The 24,307-nt window shown below is 42.0% G+C and overlaps 1 protein-coding gene across 1 annotated transcript in view; it reads left to right on the plus strand.

The window, feature by feature from the left end:
• LOC109968705 (neuron navigator 1-like) overlaps positions 1–24,307 on the plus strand; it is a 78,584-nt gene that overhangs the window by 4,662 nt on the left and 49,615 nt on the right. The window contains exons 4-6 of the mRNA XM_020615180.1: positions 3,029–3,913; positions 4,850–4,941; positions 13,780–14,598. Of these exons, the coding sequence (XP_020470836.1) occupies positions 3,036–3,913; positions 4,850–4,941; positions 13,780–14,598 (1,789 nt within the window). The 5' untranslated portion in view covers positions 3,029–3,035. The remainder of the gene's footprint in view (positions 1–3,028; positions 3,914–4,849; positions 4,942–13,779; positions 14,599–24,307) is intronic.

Below are 24,307 nucleotides of genomic sequence, written 5' to 3' on the forward strand. Positions count from 1 at the left end.
GCCAGCTGTTATGCTATCCACTCTTTTCTCTCCTTCTAAAAAGTACAATACATACCTAATAATCTTTCATGACTGAGGTTAAGTGTGTTTTTTATTAGTGGTTGTTATGTAGAGAAAGGTGAAAAAAAAAACCTGAATGATAAAAGAGTAATGAAAATTCAGGGTCCTTACTTGTGTAGTTGCACATAGTATCCAGCAGATGGCAGTACCATCCTTTCAGAATGACACAGGGGCTGCTCAGACACTCTTCTCAACCAGTCATTACACTGGCTTGCAACAGAAACTGTAATTAGCCACATGGTTTTGTTACTGTTTTTGTGTCAGTGTACAAAAGTCATAATGTTCTCCAACAATTAAAGCAAATTACATTTTACTTCTTTCTACGTGAGCAGACTCCCACTAGTGCTCCCTTATGACACATCTACGTGAGCAGACTCCCACTAGTGCTGAACTGCTTTTTCCCTTATGACACCGAGCACAGCCTCACATTCTCAAGTTCTTTATCAGTGACTTTTATGTCACAGTATTAGGAAAATAGCTACTGCCAGTTGATGAATCATTTGACTAATTGACAATGGTTTTGATAAGTGATTCATCACAGAGCTCATTTATCAAGCACAAAGCCAAACAACATCTGGCCTCAGCTTCCACAAAACATTGCCTGTTTGTTCTTCCTGTACATTACATTTTTAGAGAACGCTACAAATTGCTACTCTTCCTGTGTTTGAACTAATTTCTGTAATCAGACAAGTCACAAACATTTGACCTACTGTGAATGTGTTACCAGTCTAACTGCTGTAAAGGCACATACTGTATGTAACAGAAAGATGCAGAATGATCTTGTCTTAGAAGCTTGTATGGTGCCTGAACACAGGACACAGAGAACATACCCTACACATTGAACAAGATTGGGAGGGAATCTTACAACTAAACTGACTCATTTTCAACTGCTTACAACTGCTGGCTTCAGCCAAATACAATGCTTTAATTATTTTTTCTCTGAGTTCTTTCTCTTTTTATGTACGTATACACCATATACACACACCACCAGCTGAGCCTGTTTGTGTCCTTGCATGGGCTTCAGCAGTGTTGGTATGACCCCACTGCATCCCCAGGGAATGGCCAATTTCCATACAGACAGATACATAACCAGACAACACCTGTGCTCTTGGAAATCCTAGCAGGAACTGTACCAGACAGACAGAAATTCTGATACTTATTAGTGACTCGGCTTCCCAATAGAAATAGCAAGAAACATAGAATGGGGTTATGGGAATGAGGAAGAGGAGAAATTCATGGAAAGAAATAAAGAGAGGGGAGGATGGATGATCACATCTGTCTCTGTTTACCTTCTGCTGCGTCACTGCTGCTGTATACTGCTGCACAGGTCTTCATTAGTTTTGAGTAAACTGAAAAAAGCACCAGTCATTGGCAAAATACCCATGTTGTATTTTCTGTGCCAGTATGTCTGACAATATAAGTAGGTTAAAGGAAGGTCCCCCTATAGAAACTTCATTCTTTCCTTATATGAAATTGTGCATGTGTGTGTGAGAATGTGGCCTTTGGGGGTGAGTCGCATTACACTGTGTGCAATACTGCGATTAGATGCACTGTCAAATAACCCAACATTTTTCCTTATGACTTTTAATTTCCACTTAATTTCATGCATGTGTGCTATAGATTCTGCAACAAACATTGTGTTATTTAAGAAAGGGCGAGTAGGGTTAAGCGTTATGTCTGTGAGTGTGTGTAATTATGACAATACAGTCTGTTTGTATAGTCTAGTGTAAAGGTCCTGTACAGGAAGTAGAAAGTAAAAAACAAAAATGTACATGTTTATGTATATGTGTAAATGTTTATCTGTGTTGAAAGTGAGAGCAGAGCAGCTGTTGAGCTGCTGCTGCACATCTGGACAGCAACATGATTTGTTCACTGTGCCATAAAGGTCTAAATAAACCATTCTTCACAGTTAAACTCTCAGACTGTTGGCAGGCTGGTTAGCATTTTTTAATACTGGATATTCAGTATATTCAGGCCGTTTCTCTGACTTTACATTATTGTAACTCCATCCATTTGGAGAAGAAAATCACTTGGCAACGATTTATCACTTAAAATGTGACGCCTTAAAAACAAAATCAGGAACAGCAAACTTACGAAAAAATGTCAAAAATAAGAAGTTTTTCCCCGTCCTATTTAACACTTTTTTCCAACTTGAAACCAAAAAAGTCACATGGAATTCTAACATTTCGTGAGGCATAGTAAGTGAATGCTGCCTTTCTCCAACCTCACAGCCTCCATCCAACCCTGCCTCCAGCAGTGCAGCACGAGGTAGAGAAATGATATGATATTACCTTAAATGACTAAAATTCACTGTGGTTTGAGTATAACAGAACAGCACAAAGAATAGCAAGCAGACTATTATAGCTCTTGGAAGATCTCTATCATTGTGTGTGGGATGACAAAGAGGGTAACAAAGTGTGAATATTTGAAATCAAAGTAAATCAGGTGAGGACAATCTCACACCTCCTCTGAGGCTGTTATTTGTATGAGAACATTGATTGTGTGCGTGAGTCTGTGTAGTAGTGTGTATGAATTCATTAAGTAGAGAAAATCAGTTATTTGAGAGCATAATGTTCTAAAAGCAGCTGGTAGATGTTGCTGCGAGTGTGTCTGCGTGTGAAGCTGTTATTGTGTTTTGTACTCCAAGCAGACAAATATGATTGTGCAGATGCTTCAGGCCTTGCTGAAAATCAGCTCAACTCGTGGTTTACCGTGACTCAATTTGACATTTGTGCTTGATTCATATGATCAAATACCATGGATGTTTACTTACCTCTCCATTAAGAACAACAAATTCTAGTTTACCTCATCAGATAAATTTCTGGTGGAACTTTCACACAGTGTAAGTTACCTATAAATGAAATGTGACTGCAGTCTCATATTGTTGCTGTGGATTTACCTTGAAAGTGGAGCACCCACCTTTTTTGAGTTATTACAAGTGTCTCTCTTCCTCTGTTTTTCTATTTAGGTCAGTCATGAGTGGAGGAGTCAATGTAAAGTCAGCCCCCCGTGGGCCACCATCATCTGGAATCCCCCTTCCACATAGCTTGTTGCCCTCTTCTCCCAAAGCAGATCCTCGCCGCCGGGTTCATAATCTGCCCAGGCACTCTTCTCAGACCCCTAAACACACACCCACACACTCTCCTTTACTTTGCCCACGGGGCTCCAGCATCCCTAGGCCTTCCTCCAGGGACCTACTGCGAGAGGCTAGCCTAAAAACTCAACTCTTCCAGCGGACGGGAGCTCTACCTGCTCCCCAGCTGTCTCGCTCCGCCTGCAGCAGCCCATTGACCCAGCGCCATGTACTGCCGCCACATTCCAAAGACACACTGGATCTGAGAAATCCAGCCTTAGTTCACACACCAACACATTTCCCACATGAAGGAAATCGCAACAGAAATGCCTTCACCAATAATAACCAAGCATGGGGAGCCAGCAGCATGCGTCCACCACTCCAGTTCAGGAGAGGTGACAATTCCAACGCTTTATCCCAGACAATGAGTGAAATCATTCCAGAAAGAGAGGAAGAACCACTAGAAAACCACACAGCCCAGTCTGCCATCTTCAGCAACAGTAACCTCTGCTCCTCTCTTGCTCAAACAAGTTGTGAGCACGACATCAGAGGTCACCCTGACTCCACCAGCCAATCAGATGAGGACATGGGGACTCCTGAGGACAACAGTCCAGCTTCTTCTCCTGGTCCCTTGCCTCTGCCACCCATCACATTCACCATGTCAGTTATGTCCAAAATGTCTGTTCCTATGGAGGATCAAAACTTAGATAAGGAGGCTATGTCCAGAGAGGCACACATACCCAGAGTCAACATGGCAACTGTGGCTCCCTTCAGTTACAGGTGAATGGCTTTCACTTTCTCTTACATACCTACATGGCTGTCTTTGTGGGGACACCTAGTCACTTACTCTAATCTTAACCATCACAGTTAAAAGCCTAAACCCAGTTGTTACCTTTCCCAAAACTTAAGCCTAATTCGTTAACCTTAAAACCAAGTCTCAAGCCTCAAATAACCCTTTGAAGGTGTGTCAGATAGTGAGGGCCAGCAAAAAATTTGCTCACTTTCCCCAAATCTCCTCACTCCCATGATGTTAAACGCATTTTCACATTGTACACTCACACACACTTGAGTTTGTCTAAACCCCTCGTGATGAGCCCTCCTTCTCTGACTGCCTTGTAAATCCATTCTCCTGTTTTTATCATATGACCACTCAATATCCTCACAGCTCTTCACAGTCTTGACTATCACTCTGGATAGTAAAGACCAGCCCCAGAGGCCTGCTGTGGCCATTTCAGTCTAATTTCTTTGTGTCTTTTCCAGTAATACATTTGTGTGCATGCATACATCCATGTGATGTTTTTGTTGAAGTATCTTCTCTGATAGTCTCTGGGTTGACTCTCTCTACTGTTCTGTCTCACACACACACAAACTGGAGTCTTTCATGATATGAGATAAAAACAAGAACAGTCTGAATCTAATTTAATAAGTAAAAACTGCAATATTACTGTGTTTGATCTGTTTTATCAAAATTAATCACTACATCAAGATCAAATCAGTTATTTTCATTGAGTGCATTGTTTTCTAAGATAATGAATTTGGAAAGCATCAAGACAAGAACTTAATTCTTAAGCTGCTATAAAATGGCACATTTGGGGAAGCCCATTTTCCTTTTCTGTCATTCACAGTAGCCTTTGCATTTTTTAATCAGTGATACTGAAGTGGCTTGTATATACCAGTAACAGTTGTGAGATGGCTCTGTTCATGATGTGTTAACAGGTTGCAGGTGCAGGACAGTGATTTCTCAGTGGACGAGCTGAGTGACTGCTCATCTGGTTCCATAGAAGTATGCTGTGATGACTTAACACCAGGTCTGATCCATTCACACATGTACATTTTTGCAAAAGTAACACACATTCACTTTCTTTTCTTTCTGTCTTCTTCACTGAACAAATGTTATAGTCTGTTTTTGTTTATTATGTTATCATCACGGTGCTGAGAAGACCTCTTAAGGTATACTTAGATGCCTACTTTCTGGCAGCCAGATGCATTTACTGCAGTCCTAAATGGCATCAGACAGGTGGACCTTTGGTTCTCACCGTCGAACCTGACAGACCCAGTGAAGTCAATGAGACAAGCATTCTCTGTCCAAATGTATGTCTGTGATGCTACTACTCTTTTTGCCTCAGCAGCCATGTTTGAACTTGGGTAGGGTAATTTTGTGCATGTGTCTCAGCCCAGGTCTCTGCTGATTGCTGCTGTTTGTTGGAAAAGAGAAATGAGCTAAGATGAAGGAAGATGACAGAGGTGATGTGGGTCAGTAATGGGATGAAATGGAAAGCTTCTCAAATTGCTACTAAACAGTATACACACAGATTTCAGCTTCATTCAAGAGCTGTCAGAGAAGTAGAACACGTCATTCCCTTGTGTTTCTCTCCATCCCTCTCTCACAGTACTTTTTCTCCAGTTTTTCTGACCTAAAAAGCCACAGTCCCAGCATGACCCACTCATTGTCTGAGTAATGGCTTACTCAGTCCCCACAGCCACTGACATGCATTGCCGTGGTCAGTCTGAGTCTAGAGATGTGAACAACTTCAGGGCTATGATTTTATCAGTGGCTTAGTGAATGCTTTTTGATGCGGTGTCAGTTGGATAGGAGGGGATTGAGTTTGCAGCATAGAGTTAGTGTGTATGAAGCTTTAATGTCCAAAATGTCTTTTAGGTTATAAATACCTTACAGAATATGTCCAGTGTGATCAGAAAGTATCAGGGAAGTCATATGTTTTTAACTGTTTGACTGTAAATTTGCACATTGGCTCTGAAATGAAACTGACATTGGTAGTGCCAGTTTTAGAGGTCTTGGGATGTTCTCGTCTATACTGGGTGAACACTGTTGGAATCATTACCCTTTCTATATATGGCCACTAGTTTTAGGCATAATGTAGCTGGGTGAGGACAAAATACAGACAACAAAGAACAAAGCATTTCCAACCAAAACTAGTGTCGTAATACTTCATAAATTTACTGCACATAGAAAACAAATCATATTCTGACATCTATTATTATTACTACTAATAATAATTGTTTGAACATATTACAAGACAAACAGCTTTGCTTTGACTTTTAAACCTTTAAAAGCAATTTGTTTTCATTCAGCTCACTGTGAAAATTCGGGATGGGAACTGCTAATGGACCAGCCCCAGTCTTTAAAGGCCTCTGGCAGGACTATGGTTGTGGCCTTGTAACTGGCCCTTAGCAGACATGAAAAACAGAACAAAAGTGTTTTAGGCTTTGAACCTGGAGGTACATGGAGGCTGAGCTGACTCCATAATAACTGTAATTGGGTAGTGAATACAGAGTGAGAAACAGGGAGGAATTAAAGGTTTGGAGGGAAGGAAGAGAAAACGAGAGAAATGAAAAGAGGAGGCCCATGAGGTCAGTGGGTTGATGGATTTTGATTTGTAACAAGGAAAGAGAGCAAACAGCAAATGTGTGCACACAGATGAAAAGACCGACTGAATGTTGGCTAAATATTTCAAAGCTAAAGGCTCCAACTGAACACAAGGCCAAATCATTATGTGATTTGGTTATGGTTGTCCTTCGTGACTATGCTAAATGAGTAGTTCTCCCCAAATTGAATGTTTTCCATATGGTTGGATTCACATTGATTGAATCACGGGTAATATAATCAGCACTTACATCTTTTATCCGAGGCCCTAATGAAGACCTGGACATTTTAAAGTAAGTGTAGCACCATGTGGTCTTTCGATTAGCCCGCAGACCTCCTGACCTTGTCGCTCTCTGGAGAGGGGTTTTTGAGCAAGCGTTCATGTCCCAAGATGTGTGTGTATGTGTGCTTGTGTGACAGTACGCAGATGGTGTTTGAAAGATAAATGTAATGTGGACTCTGTATCATTTTCCATCTCCCAGCGAGGGTATGGTTTGATATTCCCTATGGACAGCTGACTCTCTCTCTCTCTCTCTCTCTCTCTCTCTTTCTCTCTCACACACACACACACACACACACACACACACACACACACACACACACACACACACACACATTGTAAATGTAGAGAAGGTCATGATTTACATCTGGTCTGACAATTGAAACACCTTCACACATTCAGTGACATCATCTGACTGACGTTTAGAAAAAAATAACTGAACTCTTTGGTGTGAGTTTGACATGTTATTTTAAAATAAATTGGCATACGTTCCTTTGAAGCACTTGCACAATCTAGAGGAGAGATTTCATGGTGTTTCCCAATGTGAGATTTTGTTCATTAAATTCAGTGGCCATGAGCCAACTTGCACTGTTGTCGTGAATGGTATAGGAATGGGAAATTCAAGCTAAAATGCTATTTGATATTTGTTGGGAACTCTTCAACAATTATTCGAATATGACAGACCAGATCAGAGATGCCTTTTCAACACTTGTCAAATGCTCACATGCATTATCATCATACAGTTTATCCAGTCGCGCCGTGACTGTCTTTCTTGATGGTTGTAGTCTCTGCATGTTTATGCTGTTTGTATTTATTGCTGCAGTAAAATGATATACTGACTTTGTTATCTCATTATTTTCGGATGATGTAAAAGCAAGGGAAAACAGTGGCTGTTTGTTTTTAACACAAAACCATAGTTGCATAATTTTTTTTTATGACTATTTGAATATTTGAAAATTATTGCCCACCCCTAAAATGATATAATTGTCCCAGTTGCATCAGCTTATTTTAATATTTCATTTAGTATAAAGTATTGTTTTTCATATGTGGTCTGTGTTGAAAAGAAGGCTCAGCATATGTCTTTGGCCTGTAGACCTCATCCCGGGGAGCCCTGAAGTAGATTTTAAAATGCCCTCTTGCATTTCACTTTTTCACTGGTAGATCTTTTGTAATGAAGGTATGAAATTATATAAACTTGGTTCTCACTATGCTTTTTATGCCCCTGCACACTAGTGAATAGCATTTTGGTAACCTTGGGCTGCATCTACTTTTAATGCATACAATAATCCACCTTGGCCAGTTTAATCAGAGACGTGCCAATTTGACATTAGTGATGGTGATGAGTGTTTTACTGTAGTAGCTTTAGGAAGATGATCTGATGTTAAGTGTTGACTAGGTTATGTCCTCACTCATCACCTGGAGTAAGACAGTAATAATTATTTAGGGTTTAATGCCATTCCTTGCTCTATACTGTATTTGACCCTGACTTTTTTGCTCTGTGTCGTGACAGCTGAAGTGATTGCTGAGCTCCTTAGACATTACATTAGTGTGGAAAACTGAGTGTGTTAAATGTTCACATGAATGCACAAAGCCCATGCAGGTGGGTACATGCATGAGCGGGAAGGCATATTAATAAGCTCTTTATGGTCCCATTCATCACACATGCTGATCCATCCAGCCCCCTGTGTAACAGTGCACTAAAGCCCCTTATCTACCCACTGGTACCAGCTCAACATGACTCTATTCGCCTTATTTGGCATCACCTCCATTGAGGTTCCAAGCTAGCAGAAGTGAAGCCAAACGGTAATGTGTAAACACCAGATTAACGATTGGTCAGAGAAAATGCGTCATCAATGTGCAAGACATCCTGGAACAAAGAAAGCGCCATTTTTAAAAGTAACATTATTTAGTGCTAACCGCTACTTCACTGTAGTTGCTGTACTAACTAAAAACAGCAACATACCGAGAATCAAGAACGGCATACCTACGATGTCTTCCATTGTTATTGTGTCGGTTGCTGGCAACGTCACAGCAGTGTAATGCGGTGTCACCATGACAACCAGCTACACTGAGGGGGGGGACCATCTGCAGTGTAAAACCAAGCAGCCCCCCGAGGGACATTTCCTAAGAATGCAGGGGTCACACAGTAATGGCTGCGTTCGACAGAGTGAGGAGATGAAGAAGGAGAGAAAGCAGGGACAGGGTGAATTAATGAACGGGTGAATGAGTGCACACTCAAGGTCCTTTTTGACCTCTGGGGTTAGTTGCAACCCAGGAAGTAAAGTTATGGAGTCAGTCATGTGTGTAACCTCCCTGTGTCTCTATGAGACCACACACACCCCCGCATGACACACGAATGGAGTAACACGTCAGAATATGAGCACATACAATACAGTGCAGATTACTGGTGTTTTATATATCTACAGACAAGGAAACACACTCACACACTGTAATGATATCCATCACTGCTGTATGAGCACCACGCTGTAACCAGGTAACCAGTCTCTGCAGCACAGCCTTATGGGATACCCTTGGGAAGTGTGCTGAGAATGTCAACACTGAGGCATTCGCAAGGGAGCGTCTACAAAGAGCAATACCTTGTACAATGCACAACACAACATAAATTTTTCACATATTTTATGATTCTCTGGATGGCAGTTGGTGTTTTTTTAGCTCTTAGCAGTGTGTGATTAATGGTGAGTGGACCAGGGGAGAGAATGGTGTTTTTGTTGGATTAATATTTGTACTTCTAGAGGCTGGAGTCAGAATCACTCACACTGTTGTCATGCATAGCCTTTAAGTAGCGGAATTAGTCAAATGCTTAATTCGGTGACTCATGCTGTGCATCATCAACACTGAGTGAGGCCGCCAGAGAGGTGTCACTGTTGAGGAACTCCCTCTCTCATTCACATATACATTTTTTGACTCAGACAAGGAAGCCACACACTCTGTGCATCATGTTGACATCTCAGTATTTTGTGTGTAAACAGGACATTAATAGTCATGCCCTTGTGTTGGTGTGCTACCAGTGTGTGAGTGACTGTGAGCCTTCCACTGTGTATGTGTGTGTCATGGTCTGTTATTCTTCCCTGTGTCCTGTGGACCCCACGCATTACTGTGTTAGCGGACATAAGTAAACGTAGGAGGTGTGGCTAGGCATTCAGGCAGGATATCCCCTCTCTGTCTTACAGGCTTCCTCTGCTCCTCTGGCGCACATGCAGAGATCCTTCCTCACCCTGTCCTCTTCCTCCTTCTCCTCCTCCTCATCTCACCTTCATCATTCTCTTGTTCTCTTTTAATTTAACATTCTTATATTTTCCACCAGGAGCATCCAGTGGGCTTGTTTCATGGAGTCTGAGCTGCTCCTCTTTTATTCTCAGTCACACTCACTTTCATCATTTCCTTCTCACTTCTCCACCCAATTCACACTTGTTTCATGTTTTGAACAAGTTTTTTTTTCTTTTGCTTTTGCTTTTGCACAAAAAGACTCAACAAGAGGAACCCAGGAGTGACTGACAACAGGGAGTGGGTGAAAATAAGCATGCCATCTGTTTAGTCAGATGAGAACTGTTCCTCTTAAAGTTATGCTGATACAATTAGTTGCCTCCAAAGCAGCAGTGCTTTCCTCTTCTCTTGCAGTAATTTTCCTTTTAAAGTTGGAGACCTTGTGCAACTTTGTAAACATGCATATGATGTGCCACAAAGTGTCTCTGTGTGTCCTACTGGCTATGAGTGCTGTGTAGAAATATAGTGGCAAAGCTGTTCCACACTGTTTACAGACGCTAGGGCAAATATACTCATGCAAAGTATTGAGACACTCTGCCTCCTTCTGCCTGCCTGTCTCTCTCTCTCTCTAATTTTGTTTTCAATCTGTCCATTCATCACTATATCTCTGTCTACACCCCTGTTACTTTTACTTACCTTTGCTTAAAAGTGTCTTTATGTGTGTAAGCGCATAATCGTGACGATGTTCCCAAAGCTGTAGCCACTATGGTCAGTCCACAAATGCGTTTTCTCACACACACACACACATACACACACACACCTGTACCATACTGAATGCATGAGGCTGCTATGTGCTAAATGTGTAATTTAATAGTGAGCACTGGCACTTACTACTCTCTGAAACTGCCAGTTTTTTTAAATGTTAGGCCAGACTGCTTAAGTCAGTCAGACACCCTGCACATACAGCATGTTGTGTGTGTAATGTGAGAGAGAGAGAGAGAGAGACTAAGCAGAAGTAGAGTGAAAGAATATGTTTAGATCAGCCATATATTAAAGTGATTATACTGTGGAGCCAAGGAGACGAGTATTGGAACAAACAAGTAGCTGTGTGTTGCCAACACACTTTACCTGTGTGTTTACATACTTTCAAGAACACTGACGCGTCTTTGCCCCTCAAGCATTTGTCCACCACACAGACCTGCCTTGTATATCGTCACTCCTGTTAAACTAACCTTAATCCCTCATCAGGGAGGCATAAGAGCTGACATGCAGCACCTATTAGCCTTAAATTACATCCCTTACTCTTCTACTAGCCTTCTACCAGCTCTCATAGCCCCCGTAAGCGTCACCACACAGCTCTGGCAGTGTGGCATAACCACCTCAACATTGGCCCTTTATTAAAGCTAGCTGCTTCTAATTAATGGTTTTGGCCTTTGCACAGTAAAACAGATAAAGTATGTTTATGTTTTTGTCTGCTACTCAGCTCCTGTATTACACACACACATTCAAGGTCAGACAAATGCACTACACTGTCCCCTAATGTGTGTCACTGTCATTTTGTTTTTTGGTTCAAATAATATTATCAAGTTTACTGTTGAAAAATAAGCCATTTAAAATGCCTCTCTAATGCTGAGTGTGCAATGTGAGGAAACAGGATGTTACCTCTTTTCACACTGGTATAGTGTCAACCGATTTATGCAAATGTAACTGAAAATGAGCATTAGTCAAACAGCCTGCTTCTTTAAATGCTACTACAAACTGTTGGCGGTCTGATAACATCATTGCTGCAGGCATTGCTGCATGAAGTGAGGTCTGCTAGTTGGAATACGCCCAGAGCATAAATACTCTACCAGTTAAGTGATGAGGCCTATGCGCAAGGCAAGATGCATTAACAGGCAAAAATAAGTTGTACTGCAAAAACAGTTCTATTGATTGTTAATGATGGAGCTAAAGTTCATTTTCTGCCCTGTGATGATTGCCTCTAATGGAAAATAAAGACCGGTGAGAAACGATGACTTCATGCTCTTTCTTTTACTCTGTTACTCTTATTGGATCTCCACCCAGCCTTGTGTGTTAGGAGGGATAACAGGAACAGATTCTAAATATTTAAATCCAGGTCAGGCAGGGATGATAATAATAGTGAAACAAAGGAAAAATAAACAGGATGAGGCAAAAGAGGATGGAGAAAACTCTGTTACTCCTGTGTCTTCCTGTGTCTTGTGTCGATTGAGAAGGGATGTCCAGAATGATCAGATGATGTAGCTGAACACGCCACAACTAACCCTGCTCCCTGGATGGGAGCTTTGTTTCCTCTGGGCCTGTCTCATCAATGTGACACACTCATAGAAACAGACCTGTGCATGCAGGCGAGGATTGTCAAAAATATAGACACTAGAACTCATTCACACACCCACACATGCACATGTGCGCTTGTTATAATCCAGTGAAGTAGCATAATGGGTGTACAGAGGGACAGATGAGAATGTGACCAATCTGTAGTCAAACTGCAAACTTAATGGCCTGTGTATGTATATTAACTGGAGAGGGGTGGGTCTGGAGGAAGGAAATGAGAAAAGAGACTGGAAAAGTAAAATGAGGTATGTGGGGATAATGCGATCATCATTTGAGGTCTGTTGGCTACTAATGGAAGCATAATTAGTGACTGACGTATAGAGCTGTATATGTGGGACTTGTAAATGTGTGTCCTGTTCTCCCCTCCTAAGCTGATCCTGCAGTCATGGCTGTTTTTCAGATCATTTGATTTAAGCTTAATCATGGATGGGCCTCTTATGATTAGGACACATAAGAAAAGCAGAATGTGAATGAATGAATACAGCAGCTAATGTGATTATGTGTGTGCATGCAGAGGTCTTTACCCTGGCTGCATCCAAAATAATTTTAGTTACACTCATTTGAGCACAATATAAATATTTGTCTTTCTTTCTTTCCAAAAGAAAGAGACAAGAACAAAAGGATGAAGCATGGTTTTGTAAGAGGAGACAAGAGAGCTGCTATTGAAACACGGGAACAGGGAAGAGCTTAGTTAATACAAGATGCTGATCATTTATCACCTAGCCCTTATGTTTGCACCCACTGGTGAGAGAGGGGAACTGCGGGTGATTCAGCCTGTGAGAGAAGAGAGAGCGAGAAACAACAGGAAAGAAAAGGAGAAGGAAAAAGGAGGAAGAAGGAGAGGGAGGGTTAATGAGCCAGCAGGGGTAGAGAGAGCAAATGAGCGAGTGAGAGAGAGGGAGGAGAGAGAGAGAGGAGGAGGGGGGATGTTGCCGCTGCTGCGACTGTTTCTCCTGTCAGTCGACTGCCGCTCGCCTGGCAAGCAGAAGAGAATACAGAGCAAGGGGGAGACGGGGGAAGAGGCTGATCAGTGCTGTGTTTTTTTCAGAACTACTGTCATCTGTGTGGTACATGGAGCTGCAGACATGCTGTGAGGGACTGGATCTAGGCACTGGACACAGATCTGCAGATCTATGGATTACCAGCAGTGATTAAGGGTGACTGCTACTGCCACTCTATTAACCCGCTCGTCATTTTCGAAAGAGGGGTGAATCCACAGTCTTACACAGTGGGGAGTCTGGCTCAATCTGGACTCAGTGGAGACACAGAGGCAAAGAGAAAGAGCAAACCAGACAGTCTTGGTGTTTTTACACCATTCTTTCCTCTCTTTTCTGCCTTCATTCTTTCAGTCTGCTTGTGTGTGTTTCAGAGTATGTCACTGATGTTGTTGCTTGGCTCCTGCAGGAGGGATGCTGGAGGCTAATGTGGCTAACATTAGCATGACAGCTAAGCCCAGAGAGCTGGACCTCAGGTCTGCTGCTGTCACCTGCCAGGATACTTCAGCCCAGGCCATGGCCTCTAGGAAACCCTTGGCCAAGCCCTCCGCTTTGCCCCAGGGCCCTTCACGTCCCTCAGAGCTCAAGGTCTACCGGCCCACCTCTGGATCTATCCCTGTTCCAATCCCCAATACATCTAGGCTCCGCAAGCAGCAGTCACTTAGCAACTTGTCTGTGCTAACTGATGCTGAGAAGAAGCTGCACCTGTACCAATCTCCCCGCTGGAATGATGACACAAGTCGGTCTGGCACTGGCACCAGCAAAGCAGGCCAGACTAAGACAGGTCAGACTGGTTGCGGAAGAACACCTCTATCCCGGACACTTTCAAAGTCAGAACAGTCTCTCTTCCAGGGGAAACCCAAACCTCTCTGTTCTCAGACTATGACTTCTAATGTGGGGAAGCCTAGTCGAATCCCTGCCCCTGGTAAAGCACGCGGACCTTATGCAGAGGTTAAGCCCATCAGCAAGGCATCTGAGGCGGGCCAGGGTGCCGACACAGACCCTGCTGACCGACCGACTAAGGGTAACTCCATAGGAGCTGGGAATACTGGGACTAATGGGAATAAGCCAGGGGAGAGGGGAAAATCTGCTGCTTTGTCAACAGAGGAGAATAAAGAAAAGAAAGGGCTGGAGGGAGAAGATGATAAGGGCTTTCTGAAGGTGGATCCAGAGTTAGTGGTGACAGTTCTGGGAGACCTGGAGCAGTTACTCTTCAGCCAGATGATTGGTGAGTCTGTTATTCCTATCTCTGTTTTGCATGAAAATATACAGGTTCAAGCCTGGGACAAACTGCATAGACTACAGTTATGTCAACAAGTTCACTTACTTGTTATTGATTCACTGGAGACTGAGTAACATTTACACCCTCTCCTCTCCTCCACTATCCTCTGGTGCTGTCTTTGCCTCTCCACACCCAAACCGTTGCCTCCAGCTCAGGCTCTAGCTCCAGCATCAACGGTGAATTTTAAATGAGTTCAGTCTATATTGCAGCAAAGAATAATGTCAGTGTGGTTTGCTAAGTACTTTTCACCATACAGTGGCGAGAGCCTTCCTGCTTACATGAATGTAGCATTCAAATATGCTTTGTTCATATGAGTAAATTTGATTTATTTTGTATGTGTTTGCTTAAATGTGTGTGTAGTTAATGCATTAGTGTTGTGCACTCCCATGAAGCAGTTGATTTAAGCATTTCTAGAGGGCTGACATTGTTTTGTAGTTAATTCATTAGCTAGCACTAGAGTGTTTTGTCCTAGTCTCTGACCCACTGCCACGGCGAGCTAGATATATATTAACCAATCAAATGCCCCCCTCCCTCTTTCTCCTCTCATTGTATATCTATCTTTGTTTTCTGTCACAAACTCATGTCACAAACAGTCATGGTTTGCATGGCAGCATATTTTTAAATTGAAAGCAGTCCTCACATAGATGCATCAGTGTGTGCAGCAGTTAAGAGCCTGCATGTTTCATATCAGTACCGCAGTCTCCTGGCTCACACCAAAATCAGCCATTTGTTAATAAAGGCCGTGTGAGTGGGACTAGTGGGGTGTGTGTTTTCAGTCGGTAAATAAAACGGCAACATATTGAACCAGGCTCCGGTCACAGTGTGCCACATATTTTGCCTCGTGCTATTCCCTCACCCTCCTCACCCCTACTGTCCCTCCTCCCTTCTAGTTCCATTGATCTCTGGGACGCTGACAGATGGTCACTATCCTACCCCCGACCTCCCTCCCCCACTTCCTCCCCCTGTTACTGGGGGCAACATGTAGGAGGAGCGAGGGGAATCTGAAGGGGTGGTGGCATGGGCAGGTAGTTAGCAAGCTACCATGCGCACACTAGAAATATACAGACACACACATGCATGCCTCCGTGTATATACACTGTCACACACATCGAGGGCAAACGTGTCGGGACACAGTGTCTATCCGCAGTTTTAGCTGTTGGAGGTGTGTGTTATGAGAATGATGACTGAGTTTGTGACTAATAGGTCAAACCAGGGTCTGAATATGCACCTATCATCCATTATTCATCAATACACTCACACACACACACACACACTGTCTGTACATTCGTGTTTCTCTCTCTGTATCTATTGCTCATTTTCTTATCCCTCCCTCTTGGCAGATGCAGATAGCATCAGAGTGTGAGGGACCTGGGGAGAGAGTAGTGCAGAAGGTCATTATATCTGACTTGATATGAGGAAATAATTTTCAGTGTCATGCCTCTCTCTGTCTTCTTCCTCTCTCCTCGTTTCCTCTTTTTCTCTTCTGTAGCTTGCCTCCTGCAGCACAGCCCCAAATCACAGCGTGTGTAACCTTGCCCCTGGCGCCTTCTGTGTGTGTGTGCTGTACATGAGGTGTGTGTACATGTGATATGTGTATCTTTGTGTGACCTTGTTTTTAGTTCCTGTTGTGATGTTGCTGGCCACAGCCAGGTGAGGAGAAGGGAAAAATAAACAGAAAGAAGGCAGAGGGAGGAACAGGGAATGAATTGAGATTTATGGGAGAAAGTGGAAGAACAGGGCTTCATTCACACAGGGAGATAAATGAGAGAGAGGGATGGAGACAGGCTAAGAGAAGGAGAGGGACATTGGAGTAATAGCCAGAGACCTAAATTTCTATGTGGTGTCCCTGGTAGCTTTGGGTCATTAAAGTGTACCACAGCCTGCCAGGGGTTTATCAAGAAAAGGTGTGTAGGATAATTGTGGGAGTACACTCATGTGTGTTAGGGAAAAGGTTAATTGTAACTTTCCCTGTAGCTTGCAGGTGTAGACTCATCCTTTTTCATATCATTTTCTTCATTTCCGATGGGACACACAGCTAATTGGTTTCAGCTGATCATTCCCAGTGTTCCTCTCCTTCCCTTCCCATACACACTTACACCTACACCTCATCTGATTCCTACATACATGCAAGCAATGTGTCCCAGTACTGCACAATATTATATATCGTGATGAACCAACCTTTGAGTCGGTCACGGCCTGCTGATGGGCATGTTAGCTTTTAGCTCTGTTCTTTTGCTGCAGACAGCTGGTGGCACGCACTGTGACACTGTCCTTTTCAGATTATTTTACAGCAGTACTAATAGCTAATGAAGAATGCCAAGGAAGTTTAATCAGGATGTAATGTATAACCCAAGAGCATCTATGCACTTAAAGGGGATAGGCGCCCTCCCACACACACAGAAGACAAGTAATCCAGGATATTTCAAGGTTGGGCCTGTATGTTTATCTTGTGAGATGATTTGGGATTACCCTCAGTATTATCTGTTTTTCTCTACTCGGACACACATTTAACCACTGATGAAAAGCTTTTTATTAATTGGATTTAGAGAATTACTTGACTTGTATGTTCATGGGCAGCAGCTCTGGACTTGCAGAGATAATTCTCCCAAATCCAACATGCATTAATATCTTGTTAACAGTATTAGCATCCTTGACAAAGTTAATGACAAACTGTCTTTATAAATTCAGCCTGAAATACTTCATAGACTGCCAGGGGTCATCTAAAGCACTGAACCTCAGATGTTTTCCACTAATGACATCCCCGATCCCATCCAGCACCTTTAATGAGGTGTGGGCTAGAGGGTAAGCTCCCTAAAGCAGTGGCCTTTCCCAGCATGGGGTAGGCAAGATTTAAAGAGAATCCAGTTTAAAATCACCAGCAAGCATTCGGATTAGTCCTCGCATAAAGATAATGAGAAGATTCAGCCTGAGTTCCTCTAATCACAGATCTATCACCAGGGAAAAGGCGAGCCATCAAGAGTAAAAGGAATTACAGACTAAAGGACATCTGTTTGGATTGAGATTTGAGTATTTGGGGGATTTTATTTTACTTTATGAAGGATCAGATAGAGAATGTAGATTTCGGTTAGGAGATTGGAGCTTGTGTGGGTTTTGGTGTTGGATGGGGTCTGCGTCACTGCATGACGGTGAAGTCTCAGAAGAAGAGCGCTAAATGGGACTCAGTGACACGTGAATGCTCATAAAAGGCAGCCTTGACTACCAACGTGCTTGCTATTTTACTGTGACACTGTATTGTGTGTGGGCATGTTTGCTTGGCTGATGGTTACTCTCACATCCTCGTCAGCCATCAGCAGAACAATCAACTCAACAGAAGAATTGACAAAAGCCTGAAAAAGAAGACAAACAGGCACACACAAGCTTCTTCAGGAGAACTTAACAGCTTTGTAGGAAATAACAGCAAAGCACTGCAGCACACATGCTCAGACACACATTCAGCTACTGATATCCTCTCCTGTCATCCTCCCACCGAGGAGTTGGTGACAAGCCAAATAAACCCAAATGCCCAAGGAAAGCTAGTGATAACATATCCCTCCAATTCTCCAGTTCTCTTTCTCTCCCTCTTTCTATCCCTCTCCTGCTCTTCCTCTCTTTCACCTATGATGTGAGTTGACAGGTAGCAGTGTTCTTTCACCAGTCAGACTGGAGAGAGGATATTTCTGGTGTTTCAGGAGTAAGACAGAGGACATCTTTTTAGTGTGACTGGAATTTTGTCACCAGCAATATGCATAGATAGGAAGAGTGTTCATGTATTATGGATATATGGATGATTATGCATTTTTTTTCATTGTCTTTATTGTGTGTGCGTTTACAGTGCTTTGTGGCCAATCTTTACCGACTTAATGCAGGAGCCATTGCATTAGTGCTTTCTGCTTCCTGCCATCCTCCTCCTAAATCATATTAGTACTCTGTTTTTGTCTCATCAGCTCTTACACAACACATATACACACTGCTCATCATCATGAAAAAACAAGATACATTATGCTGTTATGATTATATACATTTTGCCAGCCATCAGTATGACAGTGGTAGGACTTTATTTTTACATTTGTATTGATGTTTGAAAGATTTAAGTGCTTATTGATGTCGCTGGAGTACTCGCACTTAACTTACCTCAAATGAGTGCCATGGGAAAATTTCCCTTAAATTACTACAGGGTGAATCATCCAAGTACAAGCTTACAGTAGCTTTGATGATGATGACATAAAGAAGACAAATGAACAAATACATTTCCATAAATGTTTTAGGTGTACCCCAAAATAAAAATACAGTACATCATTTTACAACCATAGACGTTTTTCAGTCCTGCAGTGATTTGGCAGAAAACTCAGCTAGGTCTGCAACGATTAGTTGTATAATCAGTTAGTGGACATAAAATTAATCGGCAATTAATTTGAAAATTAATCATTTTGAGTCGAATGTGTCTTATCTCAACTTCTCAAATGTATAAATAAACAGTTTCTTTTAATTGTCAGCTGAATATTTTTGCACAGTTCTGGTAGTGGTTGGACAAAACAAGACATTTGAAGGCTGCTTTAGGAATTTGTGATAGACACCTTTCACCATTTTCTGACATTTTATATATCAATAAAGTCCAAGTCAAAATTATGTTGGATTTAGTATGTGTGGCTGTTTGTTCGCATGACTGTGATGTGGTTTGTATTTTAATTTGTCATGATTTAGATTCAAGCTGAAAGCTTTCAAGCGTACAGGCACATTGTAAAATACAGCTCCACAGGAAGCAACTCCCTTGAACAAAAATACATCCAAACATTGCCACACATTATGGTCTGCCTTGGCTCATTGCTGGGTTTATTTAGTATGTGTGGCTGTATGTTCGCATGACTGTGATGTGGTTTGTATTTAAATTTGTCATGATTTAGATTCAAGCTGAAAGTTTTCAAGGAAGCACAAGATACAGCTGAAATATGGTACACTTCATGATGCTACACAGAAATATGTCCACATCTGTCAGACTGGATGGTTGTGTGTTTTCTTCTAGGTGATCATTTGTTGACTGTATCATCTACATGTGTGTTTTTATATGTGGTGTGTGTGTGTGTGTGTGTGTGTTTTAGGTAGTGCTACTCTTCATCTCTCAGAAGGCTAGAGGTGAGATGTTTGTTATCTCTACTTCTGTCTCGACCTTCTTTTCAGAGAAAGAAAACTTCTGTAAAGTCACTTAAAGCTTCATCTTCCCCTCTAATAGCATAGTGCTTTAACTTCTAAGCAGATAAGGCTGTGGTTAAAGAGATATGGTGAGTGTGTTTATGTGTGTGTTTGGGTCAGCGTTAAGACAGCCAGGTTTTAGGAGGAAGGAGATCTCCACTGAGAGGATAAGAGCGTGAATTTGTAAATGCTACACAGATAATTCTTGATCTATGTTTAATATTGCACATGCCTGCATCTGTGTTTATAAGTCAGTTAGTATGTTTCTCATCCTTTCCATGTCTGTTCTGCTGCATAAGAAGTTTTCGATTTGACATGGTTTTCATCACAGTCCGCTGCCCAAAACCACCACTGACTATCTCAGACTGTATTCTCTTTCTCACAGATGTGCATTGACACACTAATTGTTATGTCATGGGAAAGCTTTTGCCCCATTTGTAGCATCTGAAGCAATAAATTCTCAAATTTGTGTACACAGATGCAACATTGTGCTCTGATATGCTCACAAGCCAGTCACATCAGTTTATCATATGATCTTCAGGGGCTCTAATATCCTGTTGCAACATCCTGGCGAAGTGGACGACTTTAGCGCATGTGTGGTTTTATGTGCAAGTGTGTGGATGCACATTTGGGTGCATTAAAATGTTTGTCCACCCTGTCCAGATGTGCAGGAATGGCTCTATGTTGTAATGCTTCCTGTTTTGCAAAGTGTCTGAGGTCAGCAAAGGGCTCTAATGTTGAGCAGGGATAGAGTACAGAGAAAATGAAAGAGAGAAGACAAGGAATAAGAGTATTAGAATGGGAAGTCATGTCAAACAAAATAAGCAATTATGAACATGCTCTACATTTGTTTCACCTTCCATTTTTTGCTGCCATGCCCTAAACAAATATTCTCTTAACTGAGCATGATGCTAAAACAGAAACAATAACAAAAAAACTAAGGTTTTACTGGCATCCTGTTTGTGTGATTCTTGTGTGATCACTTGTTAAAAACATTGTAATGATTGTATTTGGAACAGATAAACAGCTACTTTCAAAGTGTATTACTATTTTAAAGTGATGCTCAACCACGCCCATTTATCATGTTATAAGTGCACTGTAGCCTGCGCAGGGTTATAATAGTGACACTAAGATCTGGGCACACACATGGACAGGACAGGGACAAATGAACTCCAAAGGGAATTAAGGAAGGAATAGAGGAGTCATTACTCACACCTTCATTCATTCTGCATAAAAAAGAAGCTTTGACAGAACTCTACTGTCAAAGAGGGATCTTACCAGACAAACACATCCACACACACAATAGCAGAATAGAGCCATTAGTGTATCTTTGGGGAGTTTGTTTCTTTCTAATGGAGAGGAGAGTTGAGTGACTAAGAGAGAAAAACAAGCAGACATCAACTCACTCCGGTCTGCTAACCATCAGATGTTCACATCAAGAAACAGTCCTATTATTATTATTTTTTTTAAGAATAAAGTTGGCAATCAAAGCTAAAACACTCCAATTTACAACTGAGATGCTGTAATGCTAAATGCATTGCTTGCAATTATGTGCATAAATTATTAAAGAGGATTCCATATCTATACATCTTTAGTGTGCGTTGGAGTCATATTTTTGTGAGAAATGAGAATCCTGTCCCCCTTCGGCACCCAGTTGGATGGATGAGCAGTCTACGTTGTCTCGGGCTGCGCACAGGATTATTACCTTAACTCTTGAATAAAGTTGGCAGTATTTTATCATTTGTCAAAAATTTCCATTAAATGACCAAAACCAGAAATACATGTATCCCACCAGCAAGTATTTCCTGTGCTTCCAAACACTGATATACAGTAGCTTATTCCTCTCCTGTCATAAACTTCCACTGTTGTCCTAAAGCTATTAAAATCACATAAATGAGTCACACTGTAGCACTGGGTGACATGTAATAATGAAACACAGGGATTGTAGTTTATTTGGAGTCATTTCTACATGCACTGTCCTGTAGTGAGTGAAATAACTTGTGCAGCTGAAAATCATCCCCAACAAACCTGTTTACTTAGCTCTTAAAAAAAAAAAAGATGATTTGTTTGTTATGTATGAGAGATGTACATCTCCACTAGGAAAATGGACTTGGGGCTGAGTTCCCCTGATAGGGCAGGGAGGGGAGTTACTTATGTCCAATATTTGACCATCAGTCTTGAGAGTCGTGTGAACATCTGCCTAAAATTTGCTGTTGTGAGGATTCAGAAATAAGCTCTTTAACATTGCTGCTATTTCAAAGGCCAGCATGTTTTCATGACCTGACCGCACACATATTCAGAGAATATGTGTGCGGTCAGGTGTGTGCCATTTATAATCTTGTTGTGGTGTAGTAGCCAGAATCTCCTGTTTTCCTCTTTTATGCCAGCTTTCAATTTCTTTGACCACTTTGAAGTCTGACAGTTTGTTTTGTCTCTTTTGTCTAAGAGCAGCGTTGCATGAGGATGCAGATGTAGTTCATGCATGCACTTACAATAACACCCTCACTCTTGCTGACTCTCATTTTAAGATACTGAGTGGGCCATTATAAAAGGCTTCTCAGTTGGTTTCATGGCCTCTTCAGAGCTGGAGTGTTTGTTCAGGAGTACATTGACAAGAGGCAGGTGTAGTTTCCAGCCCAACACATACAATATATGCACACAAGCACTTCTACACACACACTAGGTTCAAATCAGATCATGTAATTCATGTGTACCCCTGGGGAGCTGCCAGGGCTGACAGGGATATTTGCATCCCTAATTCCCCCACCACTGCCATGGCTTCATCTCCTCCCCACGCCAGCTGGGACCACCAGGGCCAGAGCAGAGGCAGGACAGGAAGTCTTTCACAGGCACACACATAGGCCTTCACAAACACACAGCCACACGCAAACACACACACCCACACACACACACAATCATGCAGACTGTATCTAATCAATTTGACACCAATGTTAAACAAAGCTCCCATTTATGGTAATTAAAAACGCTCAATTAGAGCCTGCATGTGTGTGCGTGTGCCTGAGTGTGTGTCAGAGTTTGTCAGCATTTGCATATGTTAGGGTTTCTTTGTTCCTGCTCCTGTTCCTTTGCATGACTAGATTAGCAACATTTAACATTTTGAAGCTGAAAGTGTCTCTCTGCAGCTTGAATTTTTAGACTGTACACCAGCACCTTTCATATGAGGACTGCAGAGAACAGAAGTTCTGTTTTCTATGAAATATTTGCATTGTGTGAATGCGTGTTTGTGTATGTCAGTGTGAGCGGCACAATGACTTCATCATCTCACCGCTGAGCTGCCTGTCCCCAGAGCTGCCTAATCAATTGCCTAGGTGGCCATTCTTTTTAGGAGAAATCAATCCAGCTTGATAAATTTAATCTGGCGTGTTTCTCGGTGTGTTTGTGTACATATGAGTAGACCCACAATACCATGTGAATGCAGCATTTAAGCCAGCCCCACATTACAGGATAATTACCCCAATTTAGGGTTTGATTTACCTTTCCTGATAATGGTGAGGGCCTTCCCCTGCATGAGGCCGCTTTGAAGCGATTCTTGGGCCATATGATCCCATAGCGTGAGGTGTTGAATGACCTAATCGTTATATCTCTGACAGGATCGGGATATCTATGGTCTCTCATATCTTTAAAATTGGCTAAGATTTCGAAAAGTGTGGGCCCAGCCTTAGGCTGCAGCTGTTGTTGAGATTGACACCCCTGGCAGCTCATGATTTGCTTTCCTCACTCACTAGAATGGCTTCTCCCCTTCACCTCTGCACTAGCCAGCTGGACTGCTTCTTAAGTGGGGGGAAGGGGGGCATATGTGTCTATAGATTTTGTATATAGAATATGTTGTTCTGGAGGCTCTGTGTTTTCAGAGGGGGAATTTAAATATCTAACAAGACTTAAGAGTCTATAGCCACAGTAATGGCTTTGGTGCACAGCTAAATGCTAATGCCCGTATGCTAACATGGAAGTATAATGTTTAACATGTTCACCTTCTTAATTAATCATTTGTTTTTTTAGATATTTAGTCATAAACAAAAGCATTAAACAACCTGAAAGTCTGACCCTAAGATGGCACCAAAGGAAAAGCTACAGTATAACTACAGTTCATCCTAAGGGAAATTTGAATGTCTGGACCAAAATTCATAGCAATCCATCCTGATACATTATGGTGGTGCTAGAGGAAAAGTCTAGAAATCTCCTAAGTCATTTTGATTTATGGAGATAGTGAATGTCTGTGTAATGTCGGTCTAGTAGCAATCCATCTCATAGCTTTTGTGATATTCCAGACTGGACCAACGTAGTGATCTCTGTGACAGTGTGATTGTTGTGTCCACACCTTTGACTGTGTACATCTGGTGACAGTATCTAAAAATGAAACTGATAAGCACCACATTAGACATGAGCTTATTATAGCATTATCCAATAGCCCAGAAATTTACAATAGCAACAAAATTGAGAGCAGTTT

The sequence above is a fragment of the Monopterus albus genome, unplaced genomic scaffold (genome assembly GCF_001952655.1).
Source record: "Monopterus albus unplaced genomic scaffold, M_albus_1.0 scaffold6.1, whole genome shotgun sequence".
In the NCBI taxonomy this organism is placed as follows: Eukaryota; Metazoa; Chordata; class Actinopteri; order Synbranchiformes; family Synbranchidae; genus Monopterus; species Monopterus albus.